At 33.9% G+C, this 16059-nt stretch overlaps 1 protein-coding gene across 1 annotated transcript; it reads right to left on the minus strand.

The window, feature by feature from the left end:
- Positions 1-504: 504 nt before the first annotated feature.
- LOC121382858 (cilia- and flagella-associated protein 157-like) lies at positions 505-16057 on the minus strand. The gene is made up of 10 exons (XM_041512485.1): positions 15736-16057; positions 12265-12386; positions 10166-10315; positions 9392-9545; positions 8546-8813; positions 7592-7722; positions 6812-6962; positions 5921-6123; positions 5092-5296; positions 505-4354 (listed from the first exon to the last, which is right to left on the minus strand). The coding sequence occupies exons 1-10, from the start codon at positions 15900-15902 to the stop codon at positions 4202-4204; spliced, it is 1704 nt and encodes a 567-aa protein (XP_041368419.1). The 5' UTR covers positions 15903-16057; the 3' UTR covers positions 505-4201.
- Between the last annotated feature and the right edge of the window lie 2 nt (positions 16058-16059).

A 16059-nucleotide genomic window follows, 5' to 3' on the forward strand; every position in this document is an offset into this window, starting at 1 on the left:
CAATCTCTGTTGGTGGGCCCATTGGGCTATTTCTCGCTCCAGCCAGTGCACCACGACTGGTACATCAAAGGCCGTGGTATGTGCTATCCTGTCTATGGGATGGTGCATATAAAAGATCCCTTGCTGCCAATTGAAAAGAGTAGCCCATTACAGCGGGTTTCCTCCCTCAATATCAGTGTGGTCCTTAACCATATGTCTGATGCCATATAACCGTAAATAAAATGTGTTGAGTGTGTTGTTGAATAAAACATTTCCTTCTTTATTTACCTCGGCGAAATAACTTTTTTTATAGCATACTATCCTCTTTGTATTCCTCGGTTCATTTGTTTTATCACTCAAAACAAAAAAAAAATTGTTTGCCGTTATTGTTGTATTACTAAACCAGTATATTGTCACATTAGATGTAGATGTCTCTGAAGATGATATTAAAGTATGTTAGCACATTTATTTATCTTATTTCTTCCTTTAAACAGCAACAACAAAAGGCATTCAATTCCCATCATACTTTATTATCCACTTACATGTAATACATAGACTGCAACAGTGCCATACCAGTTTCATGTATTTAGTAAACAAGATGTAGAGATATACAACTGCTTGTGATTAAGAAAATTGTAAAAGATCCCTTTATTAAACAGTTTGGTTTTGGGGTTTTTAAATTCACAGATTCCCAGTTACATTTTGTGTAGTCCTATTAGTGATATAAGGAAAAAGTTGTGTAACTTACTTTCATATACATTTCATCAAATTCTATATGGTAATTGTGCATTTGTCATTAAAACAAATTCGAGATATTTTTTTAACAAGTCCTTATTATTCTACACTACGACTGGTATGACAAAGACCATGGTATATATTATCCTGTCTGGAATTGTGCATATAAAAGATCCTTTGCTACTAATGGCTACACTGTATTTGAAGGTCAAATGTCAGAATAAATCTTAGTCTTGTGATGTAAATTATTATTTTTTGACTCGAAGATTTTTAGTACAACATACATTCATAACATACAATATTCTTTGGAATTTTGGATCATTTAAAAATACCATTACACATTAATGCTTGGGATTTTGTTAAGTCATCTAATAACCACACACAATGTGACATTTTAGTAGGTATATAGATGGACAAGCCTACTGGTAAAGATAATTTAACAAGTCTGAAAGGCATGCAAAGATAATCCCAGTTAGTGTCACACACACCCTACCTCCTACATTGGCCGTTCCTCATCATGGTGCAGGGGTGGCAACATTCTCATGGGTTTCCTTTAGAATTGGTGAATGCAACACATATTCAACATTTTAAGATGGTTATATAAGCATTTATGATAATTTTTTCAAATATGTTTTTCGTTTTACGTTGATAATTCAGTGCAAAATTGGTTTGTTTACCACTTTTTTCATAGTCTGATCATAAAATTTATTTTTATATTTTATATTAATATACTTCATTGTCTTTTCTATCTGTCTAAACTATTAATAATTTTGGAATTTTAAATTGATGTTGATCATCACATACCTTTGTTTGACACCCAGTAGTCGATTTTGTTTTTGTGCTTGGTTGTCATTAAACATTAACTCGTTAATTTTTCTACCATCTAACTTTTGCATGGCAACCCTACCATTATAGCACATCTTGCCTTCCACAATTGTCAGTGCAGATGAAACAAACCGTAATGTGCATTAAATGAAATGGGTGAAAAAACAACAAAGAATTAAATGTGAACAGCAAACATTTATTTTTAGTACTCGTATTCTCAAATAAAGAAATGAAGCCTTTTATTAAAAAAAACCCCAACCCAGTTATTAATTATTTTTGACAGACTGCCAATACAAACAGTAAAGTACCGGTATATCGGTGTATTAACAGCTCATCTAATTGTACAGGTGCTTTCCTAACAGTACTACATCTATGACGTGATCACAGATTATTAATGTGACTGGTTCCATATTTTTAATTAAAAATAGAGCATTTCTATTCACTGGTACATTTGACAAGCTGACAAATTAAGACATTACATAAATAAATAATTAACCTTGGTAGAATATTTGCCCAGATCAGATGAGGTTGCAAAGCCAAGACCATTGACAATGTTTTTTGTTTTTTTTAAATTCTAAATGGTGCTCTAGGTACATGCTTGTCCTATCTGTACGACAATACCATATACATGTAAACCAATCTGTCAACTCTCAAACATGTTACTTGATACTTGCACATCAGATCAAACCATGCTAACATCTTAATTAGTTTTATCAAACTGAAACAAGATGAGATCATTTACTGTAAAACATTAAACTGAATCCAGTATGTGCAATAGCACTGCATAGATGAAGAACCGGTCTAAACTAAATACATTAGTAAGTGCATGTATTGGGTCCATCTTAACCAATGAAATAGCTATCACATTTTAAAAATTTTGCCCACCTGATCCCTGCTAAGCTTTGCCATTGGCCAGACCTTGAGCTACATTTTTTGTCATGCATTATTAAAGTTCTGTATAAAAATATTTCTTTTAATGTATACTTTTTACCTGCCTTAATGGTGATGCATTTGAAATATTATCAGTAACGGCTTAGTGGATATAAGCATGAAAAGTAAATATAGGTATATTATTTTGTTCTAAACTTATTTTTGAGTTGGCAAGTTAAGATCATTCAACAATTTTGATTCTACTCATTCTAATGACTATTTAATTCTTTAAAGCTGCCATAATGGTATTGAGTTGAGAAAAACAAAACCTCCAACAGTGAGACCAATATTTACCCATACTTTGAGCCGAAACATTGTACAATGTCTAAATATTTGCTGATCAAACAAAAAGACATCTGAATCAATATTTGCAAATGTTTTTAAAAAGAAATATAGAATATATTATAAATTATACCTCCATTTCACTTCATAGGTCTGAACTTTCACATATATAAATAGAATAATATATATAAATATATAAACAAATATCACAGATAATAAAAACACAAACTTGCACACAATCTGTAAACTTTCATTAACAATACATGCATATATATGCTATCATACATACCTGGTACACAGTTTAAAAAAAATATTAATTGAAAAACAAATATCTGATATGCTGAAGAAAACACCTTTTAAATATAAAGTCAGATTTCATGTTAGTTTGTAACATAAAATCCCCAAAATAGATACACTGGCAACAAGGCATAGGTATTTCAGTGGAAATTAAGAAAAAAGAAAAGAAAAGAAACTAAAATATCTTTAACATCACACTGTAAACCATTAAATATTAGCAAACCAAAAATACATCTTGTAACATCACTGTAAACCATTAAATATTGGCAAACAGAAAATATTAGCTATGTGAATAAATATTGAGCGAATAATATTCTGTATGCAATTTTCTTGGTCTGTGCTAAATAAATGTTAAAAGTCTCACCAATACAAGCATTTAGTTGAAAGTCTGTAGACCGTACTGTGATCTTGAGTCAAAGACTTTAAATTATAAGCACAAGGGGAGTGGTCCCCTAATCCCTCCCACTGAATCTGCTTCTACATTGATTAGAAATGGGGTTCAACTGGTTATGAGAAAGACTACTGTAAACTATGTCTGGGGATTCTTTGATCACCGTGAAAAGATTCTTATTTAAAATGATCAACATATTAATTATGAATAATGCTAGACTCAGAGTATCAACTCACGACTAAGTTGGCCAACTCAAGACTTACGACAGGTGCGCTCAGATTAACTAATTGGTCGTAGGAGTTGTATACGACAAAAATTGAGTTGTAACTGGCTCGGACTAGCAACTGGACAGTCGTAGAAGTCGAGAGATTGACAAGTTGGCCAAAAACATTATGACAGTTGGTAGTCTGATACTAGCATTAGTCTTTAGATACAACCAAAGAGGTGAACCCTACTGGATTTAATGAGTACTGAAGTTTTCAGTCGGACAAAGAATGTCTTCATAACCTTAAATTTGTATGGTATGCTTTTTCTTTAAATAAAAAGTTAGATAATTTGACTATTTTATGGTCACTAATATTCCATGATTTACAAGTAATGCACAATATAATATAAAATAAACCCTGCCAATGTTATGCATCCAGCTTTAACAGTCTTCAGCAACACAAATCCATAAAGTCTGATACGTCTGTACAAAGTAGAATGCCATTCACATAAACAAGTGATTCTGTGATCTAAACAGTGCACATGCAGATTTCATTTTTAGAAAACTTTATTAGCAATCGTCTTCGATGTCACTAATGGAGTGATTGGTGTTGGCAACCTTGGCTTTGAAATGGAATGAATTTCCTGGATTGTTACAGCCTGTGTAGAATCGGACACTTTTCTTAAGAGCTGGTCCGAATAAAACATTGCCTATAAAATAAAATGTGAAAAGAGCGGTTAATGTAATATAAAATGTTCACCATCTCAGAAACATTCACACTTGCATATACAGAGAAACAGAGAAACTCCTCAAAAAACGGACACCCTTGGGATTAAGTAAGAAGTCCAGTTTTCAGAGGTTCTCTTCTACACAGATATTTAAAAAGGGACCAAGTAAAATGTCCGGTTTTGAGGGAATTCCGGTTTACAGAGGGTCCGGTTTTGAGGCGTTTCACTATACAATCAAATATTATTATTTTGACCTCTGTTATTGTCATATGGCATAAATTTCACCCAAACTGCTCTGATTATCTCGACCCACCAATATCTGAAGATAATTTGGGTCAAATCCTTGAGCATTATGATAATCAATGACATTTGTTTATTATGCAACAATATTACTTGACAGCATGATAGACAAGCACAAAATAATAGCTCAAACTTTCCTTCTGTACACTTAATACACTATTTTGAGCTGGAGTAAAAAAACAATTTAAAAGAAATTCCTTTTGAGAAAAAAAAATCACTTTTCAGTCTGTATGTCTGTAGTATCATGTTATAGCCTAATTATAACTTTTTTATTTTGTGCATTGGATACATGCACATAATATTTAAAATGAATATGCTTTTTACAACTAAAATATAAATCAAAACAACTATTATTCAACTAAAATTAATATCAAATAGAAAATCAGTTCAAGATTGTACTATAGACTAAATATACATACCTTAGGAACACTGACCGTCTGAATACCAATGGATCGTGTGAGGACCTTTCTCAGAGCACCCAGTCGAGTAGTTACTGACAGAGCATTCATTTTCTCCGTGTTTGTTGGAGGGAAACGCTTTGGCCGGGGAATCAGTCCAAGGTCACCCAAGTTGTAGTGGGGCAAAGTTCCTCCAGATCGAGATATCGGTGATAGCGTCATCTGGCTGTAAATATGTACAATATACAGAACTCTGAACTTCTTTATCCACTTTGGAAAAAATTCTTAAATGAACCAACATACTTTGACATCCTAACATGACATAACCTGTTAGAAAACCTCTACAACTGTGTTCTAACACTGAAAAAATATTATATGCTTGCTTAATAACAAAACAAGAAATAAGTGTAGTTACCATAAGAATGGTTGTTTTTAGTTAATATGTTTTCTGGATTGGTCCCTCTAAACATTCACCTCCGAAATATAGTCCGTCCCATAGGGAATGGATTTTTTTCATACTATGGAATTTACTACAATTTATTTATTTCTGAGCCGATTATTTTCAAAATTGCACACATAAATATATTTTTTTTTTTTATAACACTTACTGAACTGAAATTATTTACAAAAAACATCTTTATAGGAGTATGGGACAGACTATAGATGACATTTTATTCAACTCTCTTTTTGGAGAATGAAACTGTTTTATAGAGATCATTTTGAATGGTCTGCTAAATACAGAATAACACAGCATTATGTTACTGCATGTTTCAAATAGCACAACATTCAGATACACAAGAATATAAAAAAAATTCTTTAAAAGATTTGGATGAACCCTGATCCCACTGACCTTCGTCGAAGTCCCTTGCCACTTCCTGGAATCCTGCTGGGGCTACGTATCGTGCGTTCTTCGTACTGCTTGCCTAGTTCCGAGGGACAGGGTCCCACTCCAACAGCTGCTGCACTGTTGAGGAGAATGAGCAGGTGCTCCAGCATCTGGTCATGGCGCTCAATGTCGCTCAAATCTTCTCCCTCCTCATCCGGCTTTATTTTCTACACAAATAACACATAACATTCTTTAAAGCAGTTGATTATGGCTATTTGGCTTGTGTTCAATATGGTGAGTACATTTAAGTACTGTATTTAAACTTATTCTGCATTTGGAAGTAGTTACTGAATGGCATGTTAGCAAAAGATGCTCTGTTATTTTTTATCATTATTTTTTTGCACTTTCAAGTATTGTGATCTGGCCCTATGCTACTCTAAAGTTTTATAAGCACAGGCCTGGATCTCAAGTTTAGTTTCATCATAATTCATGGATTTTGTTAATAATGAAAAGCTAAAGAAAACCTCCACATTATTAACACGAAATCAATAAAAAAATAATGATTATTATCATGAAAATGTTTAAGAATATATTATTTCCTGTCTAGAGGTGTTACAGACTTGGATTATACAGGAGCTGGTAATGTGTCCTATGACATGGATCATAATGTTCCAATAACTTAACATTTGACCAACAATGTTATCATTTGAGCATGCTCATAATAATTAACATAACAAAAAGCAGACTCAATTTAACCGGCTTTGGTACTTGGATGCAAATCACAGGTTCTGGGTCAGAAGCACAAAATTATCAGGTAGAATCTAAAAATATCTCCATTACATTATGTAATAAATATAATTCCAGCAGGATTGTACAAAATGTCCCCTATTTAACGCCCCCAGTGCAAGTGCTTACCCGCAACGCCAACTTAATGGCCATAGATGCATCTGCCAGAACCTGTTCTACCTTCGTCTTCTCCCTTCTCTGATCCTGTAACTCTTGGGTTAGACGTGTTATTTTCTCCTCCATGCTGTCCTTTAACTGCATCGACTGTTCATTTTCCTCTCTGGAATGCAATGAAATGTATTCATTATATAATAGGCAGCCCTCAGAATTGCTTCAACATTCAGCAATGCCAACATAAAAGCTGAAGTAAAAATTGATTCACATCAATATTGTTTCTGCTTGCGCAACTTCGGTGAAAGTTTCAGCCAAAACCTATGATGTGGTCTAACAATCTACAATAAAACTTGTGGAACGCTGTTGTTTTTTGTTTTCTTGTAAATAGCAATAAGTCCTGCAAAGACCAAATGTGACCTGCTAAAAGTAGGTCAGCATTGGATGAAAGAAGAGTTTGGGATTGTGTCACAAATTAGAGCCTCTGAGATTTATTTTAGAGCATTATGGATTTAAAACAGAACAAAATCACGAGCTAAAGCAGATGAAATAATCATGTGTGCATTTGTCTGTTACCTGCAATTTTGGTGGTGTGGGTAGCAAGCAAACTTCTATTTCACCTGCTAGGTCTAAAAATGGTTACCTTTTTGCAGGCCGCTATTTTGAATAGTATGGTACATATTTAAAAGCAGATTATCATCTTACCGTGACATAAAAACCAGTACATATATTCTCTCTCTGTTTCTTTCTCTGTCCGTCCGTCCATCCCTCGCTCTCTCTCTCACACACACCACTTACTTTATAGAATCCATTTCTTTTCTGAGTTGTTCTGATTCTGATTCCAGATCCTGGTATTCTGTCTCCCGTAACTCAAACTCGGCAATCATTGCTTCCTGATTTCGACATTTCTCAGTTAACATTTTTATGATCTGTGAATTAAAAAACAAACCCACCCATGTTACTTAATCTTCTGTCAATCATAATACATAAAGAGTTTTCTAAGGCCAAATTTTAAACAGTTTGTTTGCTATATAACCCATTGATCATTCATACCTAATGGTTGCATGCAAGGGATATAGAGTCTCAGTCCCCTTTTTAAGGAATAAAATATTACCTTGGACGCCCATTTCATAAAAATTCATAGTGATACCATATTCTTAAGTGTTATTAATACACCTTCAATATGCAGCCTGTTCCATGAAACAACTCAACTATAGCGAAGTGAATCTTCTTCAGAAGACTAGCTGATGATTGATTAATGTACTATAATGGCATTATACAGGGCTCATACTGGAACAAATTTTGCTTCAGCCATTTTTTTTTAGATATTTAGAATATTTTCTTGAAAATTGTTAAAATGAGGTTAATTTAAGGAATATTTTATTAGCCAAAGACTAAATGTTGTAGCCAGTTTGAATAAGATTTAGCAAATGGATAATTTGGCAATGGGCAGGGAGAGCTGCATATTAAACTTTAACTTTATTATCAACTCTAAAACAAAAATGATGACACATGTCACTACCTTTGCTATACCAGTCATGCATCACTGGATGGAATGGGGGAAAAAACATTGCTACATCAGGAAGATTCAATCATGCCAACTCCTCCAACCTTCCAACATCTGAGTAAAACTTAATATGATTTGACTACAGAACATGCTCCTGCTTCGTCCACCAGATATAAAAACAGAACATACTCCTTCTTCCTCCACCAGATATAAAAACAAACTAAACCTGTGAGATGTGAACGCACCTTCTGGTTACTGTGGTTCTTCTTAAGCAGGTCCTTTTCGTTGGTTTCCAGCAGTTCGATGTGTTGTCTCTGCGTCTTCTCCTTCTGACGGAGTTCGTCATTCTCCTGTATCAACTCCATCGTCTTGTCAGACATCTTGGCCAGCTGAGCATTGATCGACACATTTTCGCGTATTGTCCGCTTTGTCGTTTCTGCCATCTGTTTGTTGGACACCTTTCGAAATTCAGCAGCAACTTGATTTACCCGCAATATCATTTCCTTTTTCAGCCTGTTAAGACAAAATATTTATTTTTAAAAAACAGAAGTGAAAAGTAAAAAAGTAGGACTAAAATCCAGAAAATAATTTTGTCTGGTGGGTCTGCTAATAATATTCTTAAATATTGATTCACATGGCATAGTATGGGTAAAATTGCAAATCCAGAAATTATTGAAAGTGGGAGGTGGGGGAGCAGCAAGGTATTCTGTAAATAATAACACTCGACACTCCCAATCATGGTATTAAAAACACATTCACACCTATTATGACTATTTTTTAAAGAATCAAATCTGCAATCTGATACATGTACTTGCCTCTGTTCTCCCAACTGTAATTATTAATTTTTAATAATGGCCAGACAACCAACTTTTTAATAATACCAGACAACCAACTTATTAAAAAAGGATCATTACCACAATTTAAAAAAATATTTTTTTGGTTTTACCCAAACATAATAATTTAGCATCAATATCATAGAAATTACACCAAATCGGTGAATGGTAATCACTCTGTCTACACGATGCTGGGATTAACACCGAGTACAGTAATAAACATCCCCTGAAGTGTGTAAAACGAACCCATAGTATTACCTGTCCTTATCAATGACAGCTTTCCTCTCGAGGGAGTAGATGGAATCTTTGTGGTCTTTGTCCTTCTGTTTTAGTTCTTCCTCCATCAGGGCAAACTTGGCCATTAGGTCTTCCTTTTGAACTTTGAATTCCTCCAAAGAAGCAAGTTTGCCACCTAGAAACCATAATATTGATCCATGTAGCATACATATAGGTTAAACTTACTAATTAACAAGTGGTCTCTTATATATTCATACCATAGCCTTTGATATACCAGTTGAAGCATACTAGTTGAGATGTGGGGAAAACCCCAACAGGTTCACCAAGAAAGATCGATCCTATGACCCAATGCACCTCGGGTGTAATGACATTATTTGATTAGCCAGTCGGGTGAACATTAAACAAGGTTATTATGTTTTCCATTCTGTGATTAAACAGTGTTTGTATTACCAGCATTTGGTCAAGAAGTGGTCAGACTAGGCTTCTGGGAATGACAGGTGTTTGACTTAGATGGCCAACACAGTAGAACACCTGTCATGGCTGAAGCGACAAGGACTGGGATGTGAAGGTGGACAGCAAAAGAAGTTGAAAGATAGGGAGCTATCAGACTAAGAACAAATAAAATGGAAATCAAAGAAGAGAGAGGAAATGGGGCAGAGAAATAAAAAAAAGAAGGGAAACTTCCTTTTTCAGCTTTTTAAACTATAACAATGAACTGGAAATTAAAACTAAATAGTCCAAATGAAATACATTTATAAAATGGATTACAAAGCTTTCTCTATACTGCATATTAACCTAAAATCATGTTTTCTGATGTTAGCTGGTCCTTCATTTCTTGATATTCCCCTCGCAAAGCACTCAGCTGACTTTCAAATTCTTCCTTCTCGGCATCCTTCGCTTGCTGAAGACCAATGAGGCGGTCATTGAGGTCAGCCAATTCTTCAGCTGAAAATGCATGTAGTTTAAAAATAAATAATGGTAACTGCACCTTGATATCATGACACTATATCAGCTATAGGCAAGGTATGTATCAAAACAGAAATGTCATGAAGGGCTTGCAAATGCTCTATGTACAGGTAATGATAAACAATAAATGAATAATGACAACACAATAGCTTTGACAGTTAAATTGATCATGGCTGAAGTTGAGGCATGATTGCTGACCCAAAATTGTTCTTAAACAGGATGGTAATTAATTAAAGTTCACTGTCCTGTACTAATACAACATTAGATGCCTTTGTGTCATGTATTTAGCAAATAACAGAGCTAATTTCATTTTTGAAGTTTTAAAAGTTTCTTATAGCCAGAAATTAAACACATAAGCATACGAGACAGTGGGGTGTGGCAACAACCAGCTAGTGCTGAAGCAAAACCTCAAATTCGGGCAAAAATAATACAGATATTCAGGCTAACCCGAGACCTTTTTATTATGTATTTCTATCATTCTAACCTCAAAATTAGTTGTAATCCATGTGAAAATGTGTAGTGATTCATTTGCAACCCTATATGGCTGTTTGGTAGAGATAATAATATCAATAAATATTGTTATTCAGATGCGGCATCTTCATTTAATTCGGGCAAAAGCCAGCCTGCCCCCCCACCCCCTACAAAAATGGCAGCCTGTAAGCCTATGATTAAACATTTTATCATCCATTAAAGGCTTTTGTAGGAGATATCACTGGCACTCCTAGGAGATATTGCTTCTTTTGTTACATCACTATGTATGTTTCAGTGCTAAACCTATCTCAGTAGTGACGTCACACCACTGTCTTTCTGCTAGTTAACGAGTCAACCGCTGCCAAAATTTGGCCCAAATATAGTGACATTCATCCCACATTATTGACATTGTTTACAATTGTCGCAAATGAAAAGAATGATAATGGATGATAAAATGAATACCCCACTCGGATTTCATACTTTTATCAACTCTGCTGATAAATTATGATATCACAAGACACTCAGGGAGTATACTCTATACACTGTACTTACATTTAAACTCTTAACATAAATCAGATACATATGGCCTCAATCTAACATTGGAGTATCGGTAAGAACTCATAATGCTACATACTGGCAGATCATCAATGCATTAATAGTGACTTATTAAAAAAAATTATATACCAATACATAACCATATATTTTTTCAAACATTACTTCAAAAATTAAAAAAAATTACAAAATTCAAATCTTACTACAGTTAGTTAATTTCATTAATTTCCCATACATTATTACTTACGGTATGGTACATGTCCCAATGAATCTGCTACAGAATTACAGTGTCTTCAACCTAATCTTAATACACACTATACTTTCTCATCACTACATACTTAAGATTTGAAAAAAGACCAATGACACATCATGTCCAGATCTTTCTTTCTTCAATGAATAGTCAATAAAATATCAACCACTCAGTTTTTACCTTCAGTACTTTATGCTACTTGTACTTAATTTGCCTGTAAAACAAGGAATTTAAATTGCTCATAAACCAATCGGTGAAACAATTAAACAAAATATTCCTGTTTTAAAAACAGAAACCTGGATTTTTTTTACTATGCAAACACTTGAATGCATAATGAAAAACCCACAAATTATGGAAATGTTACCCAACAGGTATTTGTGTAGAATTGTTGGGATCTTGGTCTTATTTTAATATGGCCAATTAAAGTAGCACCTGGCCTATCAGCAAAATTCTTTTATAGCAGCATTTGTACATTGGGCAATGGATTCCTAATCCAATTTTGCTAGCTGCACTTTAACAGACTGGAAAAAAAAATCACCTGGATATGATATCCAACCGTGTTTGTTAAATATCAATTAGATAATTAATTTAATTTCTATTTTCTGTAACAGATTCTTTGAAGAATGCCACTAATGACAACTCTATCCTTACTAACATTTGGTTTCCACTTGTCTTTTCCAGAAGGATATAGTATCCCGTTTGTCAGAATCCATCTGATCAAACTTGTCTTGAAAGAGCGTGTTTCGTACAGTAAGTTCATCGCACTTTTTCTGATATCTGAAAAAACAAACAACATTATCAGACAGATGTACCAACAATTCCATCATAATAAATATTCATCAATAGATGTTCAAATTAAGACTGTTTATAATTATAAATGGAATCAACTCAATAATTTCTTCAGTGATTCAACTGTGATTCACACCTGCTTTGTAATTTTAGCCAAAACAAAATACTTAAACTAGGCTAAGTATAATATATGTATAAATCATGATTATAAATGTCAAAAATGTTCAAACTTTCAGATACTGTATAAAGTATTTTTTTAAAGTTTGTTTCATTCAACAACACTGGTCACTAAATTTATTATTGGATGTCAGACATTTAGTAATTCTTACATTTAGTCTAAGAGGAAACCTGCTACATTTTTCCATAATTAGCAGAATTAAGGATATTTTATACAGAGCATTGAAATGGATTTTAGTTTAGCAACTTTTCAGATACATGTATGTAGAGCATTTCCTCGAGTCCTGTTTATATGCAGTAAAACAAATAAAAAATTCATAAATAAATATTCGTTTGTTCTAGTCTTAATATTTTTTATTTAGACTACATCCCTGGTTTCCTTACGAATTACTATTACTGGGTTTAGAAAGAAATGTTTTATTTAACGATGCACTCAACACATTTTATTTACGGTTATATGGCGTCAGATGGACCACACAGATTTTGAGAGGAAACCCGCTGTCGCCACATAGGCTACTCTTTTACGACAGGCAGCAAGGGATCTTTTATTTGCGCTTCCCACAGGCAGGATAGCACAAACAATGGCCTTTGTTGAACCAGTTATGGATCACTGGTCGGTGCAAGTGGTTTACACCTACCAATTGAGCCTTGCGGAGCATTCACTCAGGGTTTGGAGTCGGTATCTGGATTAAAAACCCCATGGCTCGACTGGGATCTGAACCCAGTACCTACCAGCCTGTAGACCGATGGCTAACCACAGCGCCACCGAGGCCGGTTACTGGGTTTAGAACTGTAATGTAAATTAGACCCAATTCCAAATGGAGGTGTTGGGTGTATATATATAAAAGTATTTTCCAGTTATCATTTAATGTTATATCAGGCCCTAATCTAGAATTGATAAAGTAGGAGAAGTGACTTCTCCTTTCCCAGAAGTAAGGGGAGAAGTTTGATAAAAATAGGTGAAGTGAACATTTATGTGTTCATTCTGAAAAATTCTGAATTATACACTCGATTCTAATCGTAATATTTCGATATACAACAGTACTTACAGTAATAAAAGTTAAACAAAACAATTGTAATTTCATTAAAAACATGATATTATTACGTTAATAAGTAGTTGATAATGTGTCGTTATGTTAAAATAAAAGTAATAATTAGTATATTTTAGAATTACTGAAATGCATTTGGCCTAGGATTAGCAATGCTTGACTGGTGACAGCAAATGGTGCAACATGTGCCAATGTACAGTCAGGTCCCAAAGTAAAAACATGAACCGACATACAGCAACAAGGTGCCAAGTGAGCTATGACACTAAATAAGTCGGGATTGTCTGTTGTGCGATTTCATTTTTGAAATTGAATTATGTCCAAAATATTACGACTTTGACTTCTCACTACTGCTAATAATTTGGCAACTTGAGCCACATTTTGTCGAAGAAAATGTTCATTTTGCTGGCAAGATAAGGGCCTGGTTATAGTGTATGAAGCCAAAACGAAAGTCCTATTATCCACCTTAACATGTAGGTAGAAGTTGTTTAGTTATTTTGGTGTTCTCTATTTCTGCCCTGTTTTTATGTTGGGTCAGAGTCAGAGTATGCTTAGTGTTAATAACTGTCATATTAAAATGTTTAGATGACTAAAGGGCCATTAATTACTGTCTGTGACACTTGACAAAATTAATTACTCTTATCATTACTGTATGATTAATGTTGGCTTTCAATGATTATGAAAGTATTATTTTCATATGTGCAGCAAGATGACCCTCTCATGAAGGAATACCACTACATACAATGCAAAATGAACACAGATTATCTATATATAAATATGGCACTCTATTTCATTGGATTCATCGATATTTTATCTTCCAAAGCGTTATACCCAAAAATGTCTTTCTGGCAGAAACCCTGCCTTGCCACATGGAACAAGTGGAATAGCACAAGTGGAATACACGTTAATCTATAACAAGAACCTACTGTAAATTTATATGTTTCTAGTTAAAACTGCTTATTGTTCTCAAAAATATTTGATCTCTTATACAAGTTACCAACACTTTATGATTTTATTTTCAAAAGAAGAATTTGATATAAATTATTACACAGAGTGTTGACCCTATACAGTACCATAACAAGGACAAAAATAGACAGCCAATGTAACTATCAAAAACATATGATGTTTGTCAAAATATAGCGAAAACACCTGTATGACTTATCAGCTTGCTTTTGGAAGAAAGTTGGTGTTCATATTAGCTTATTACTGGGTTTTTTTACAATAAACTAATACAACATGACAAAGGTAAAATATTATTGTATGTTTTCATTATACCACAATTTTTTACTTATCATATCAAAAACACATGATGCCTGAATAAAATAAAATAGGATATTGTATCGAAAACGCATAACGCTAGGATAATATTAATGTCTTGCTTATCATACCGTAAACACACGTCACCTGGATAATATATTGTTCTGTCATACAATTTTGATCGACATATGTTTTCTATATTTTGTAACTGCAAGTATCGCGAGATATTACATCACTATCAGCCTGAACATGAACAACGAAATGTCTTTTTTCTCTCAATATTGAAAATGCTTCAAGTCAAGCTGCCAACTTTATGTTTTAATTATAATACCATAAATATTGTGCATGTTATCAGTTTTTTCTAATGCATGCAATATTTTGGTACTGATGAAATGCCTCACATAGCGAAATCCAGGTATCACAAATCCCTGCAAAGATATCGTCTATAACACTGCTATCTGACCTGCCAACGTTAGCTGATATACCACGTGATCATTACAATGAACAATAAAACTATGGACCCTACACTACCATAACAAGGACAAAAATAAATAGCCAATGAAACTATCGAAAACATATGACATTTGTCAAAATATAGCGGAAACACCTGTAAAACTTGAAGGCTAGTTTTATTGGTGGAAAATATGGCGTTCATGGGAGATTATCACTGGGTTTTTTTACAATAAACTAATGTGGCTCAAGGTAAAGTATTATTGTATGTATGAAGTATTGTTTTCATTATATTTTAATGTTTTGCTTATCCTATCGAAAACATATGACGCCAGGATATAAACAAGGCAGAGCTAGCGGTCAATCAACTACAATTCGGTAAACAATTACATAGTACACAAATATACCTCACTAATCTGTTTTCTAAATCCCTTATTTGTACTAAATAAAATTCCTTCGAGAGTTCGTTCAAGGATTCTACAGATGATTTGGATGGACTACCACGTCCAGATTTCTTTCCACTCTTCTTCCCCTGGCCCTTCTTCTTTCCACTCTTTTTCTTTTTGGGTGGCATTTTGTCACTAAATTAAAACTATTTAACTCAGCGGTGATTATGATACAATATCAGATATAATTTCTGTTATAATCTACTCGAAGCAAATTAACTGGTAAATGTTGCTTGTTACAACTGGAGACCAATTCCAGACAAAAATCTTTATCCGTTCGCCATA

The sequence above is a fragment of the Gigantopelta aegis genome, chromosome 10, assembly GCF_016097555.1.
Source record: "Gigantopelta aegis isolate Gae_Host chromosome 10, Gae_host_genome, whole genome shotgun sequence".
NCBI classification, from domain to species: Eukaryota; Metazoa; Mollusca; class Gastropoda; order Neomphalida; family Peltospiridae; genus Gigantopelta; species Gigantopelta aegis.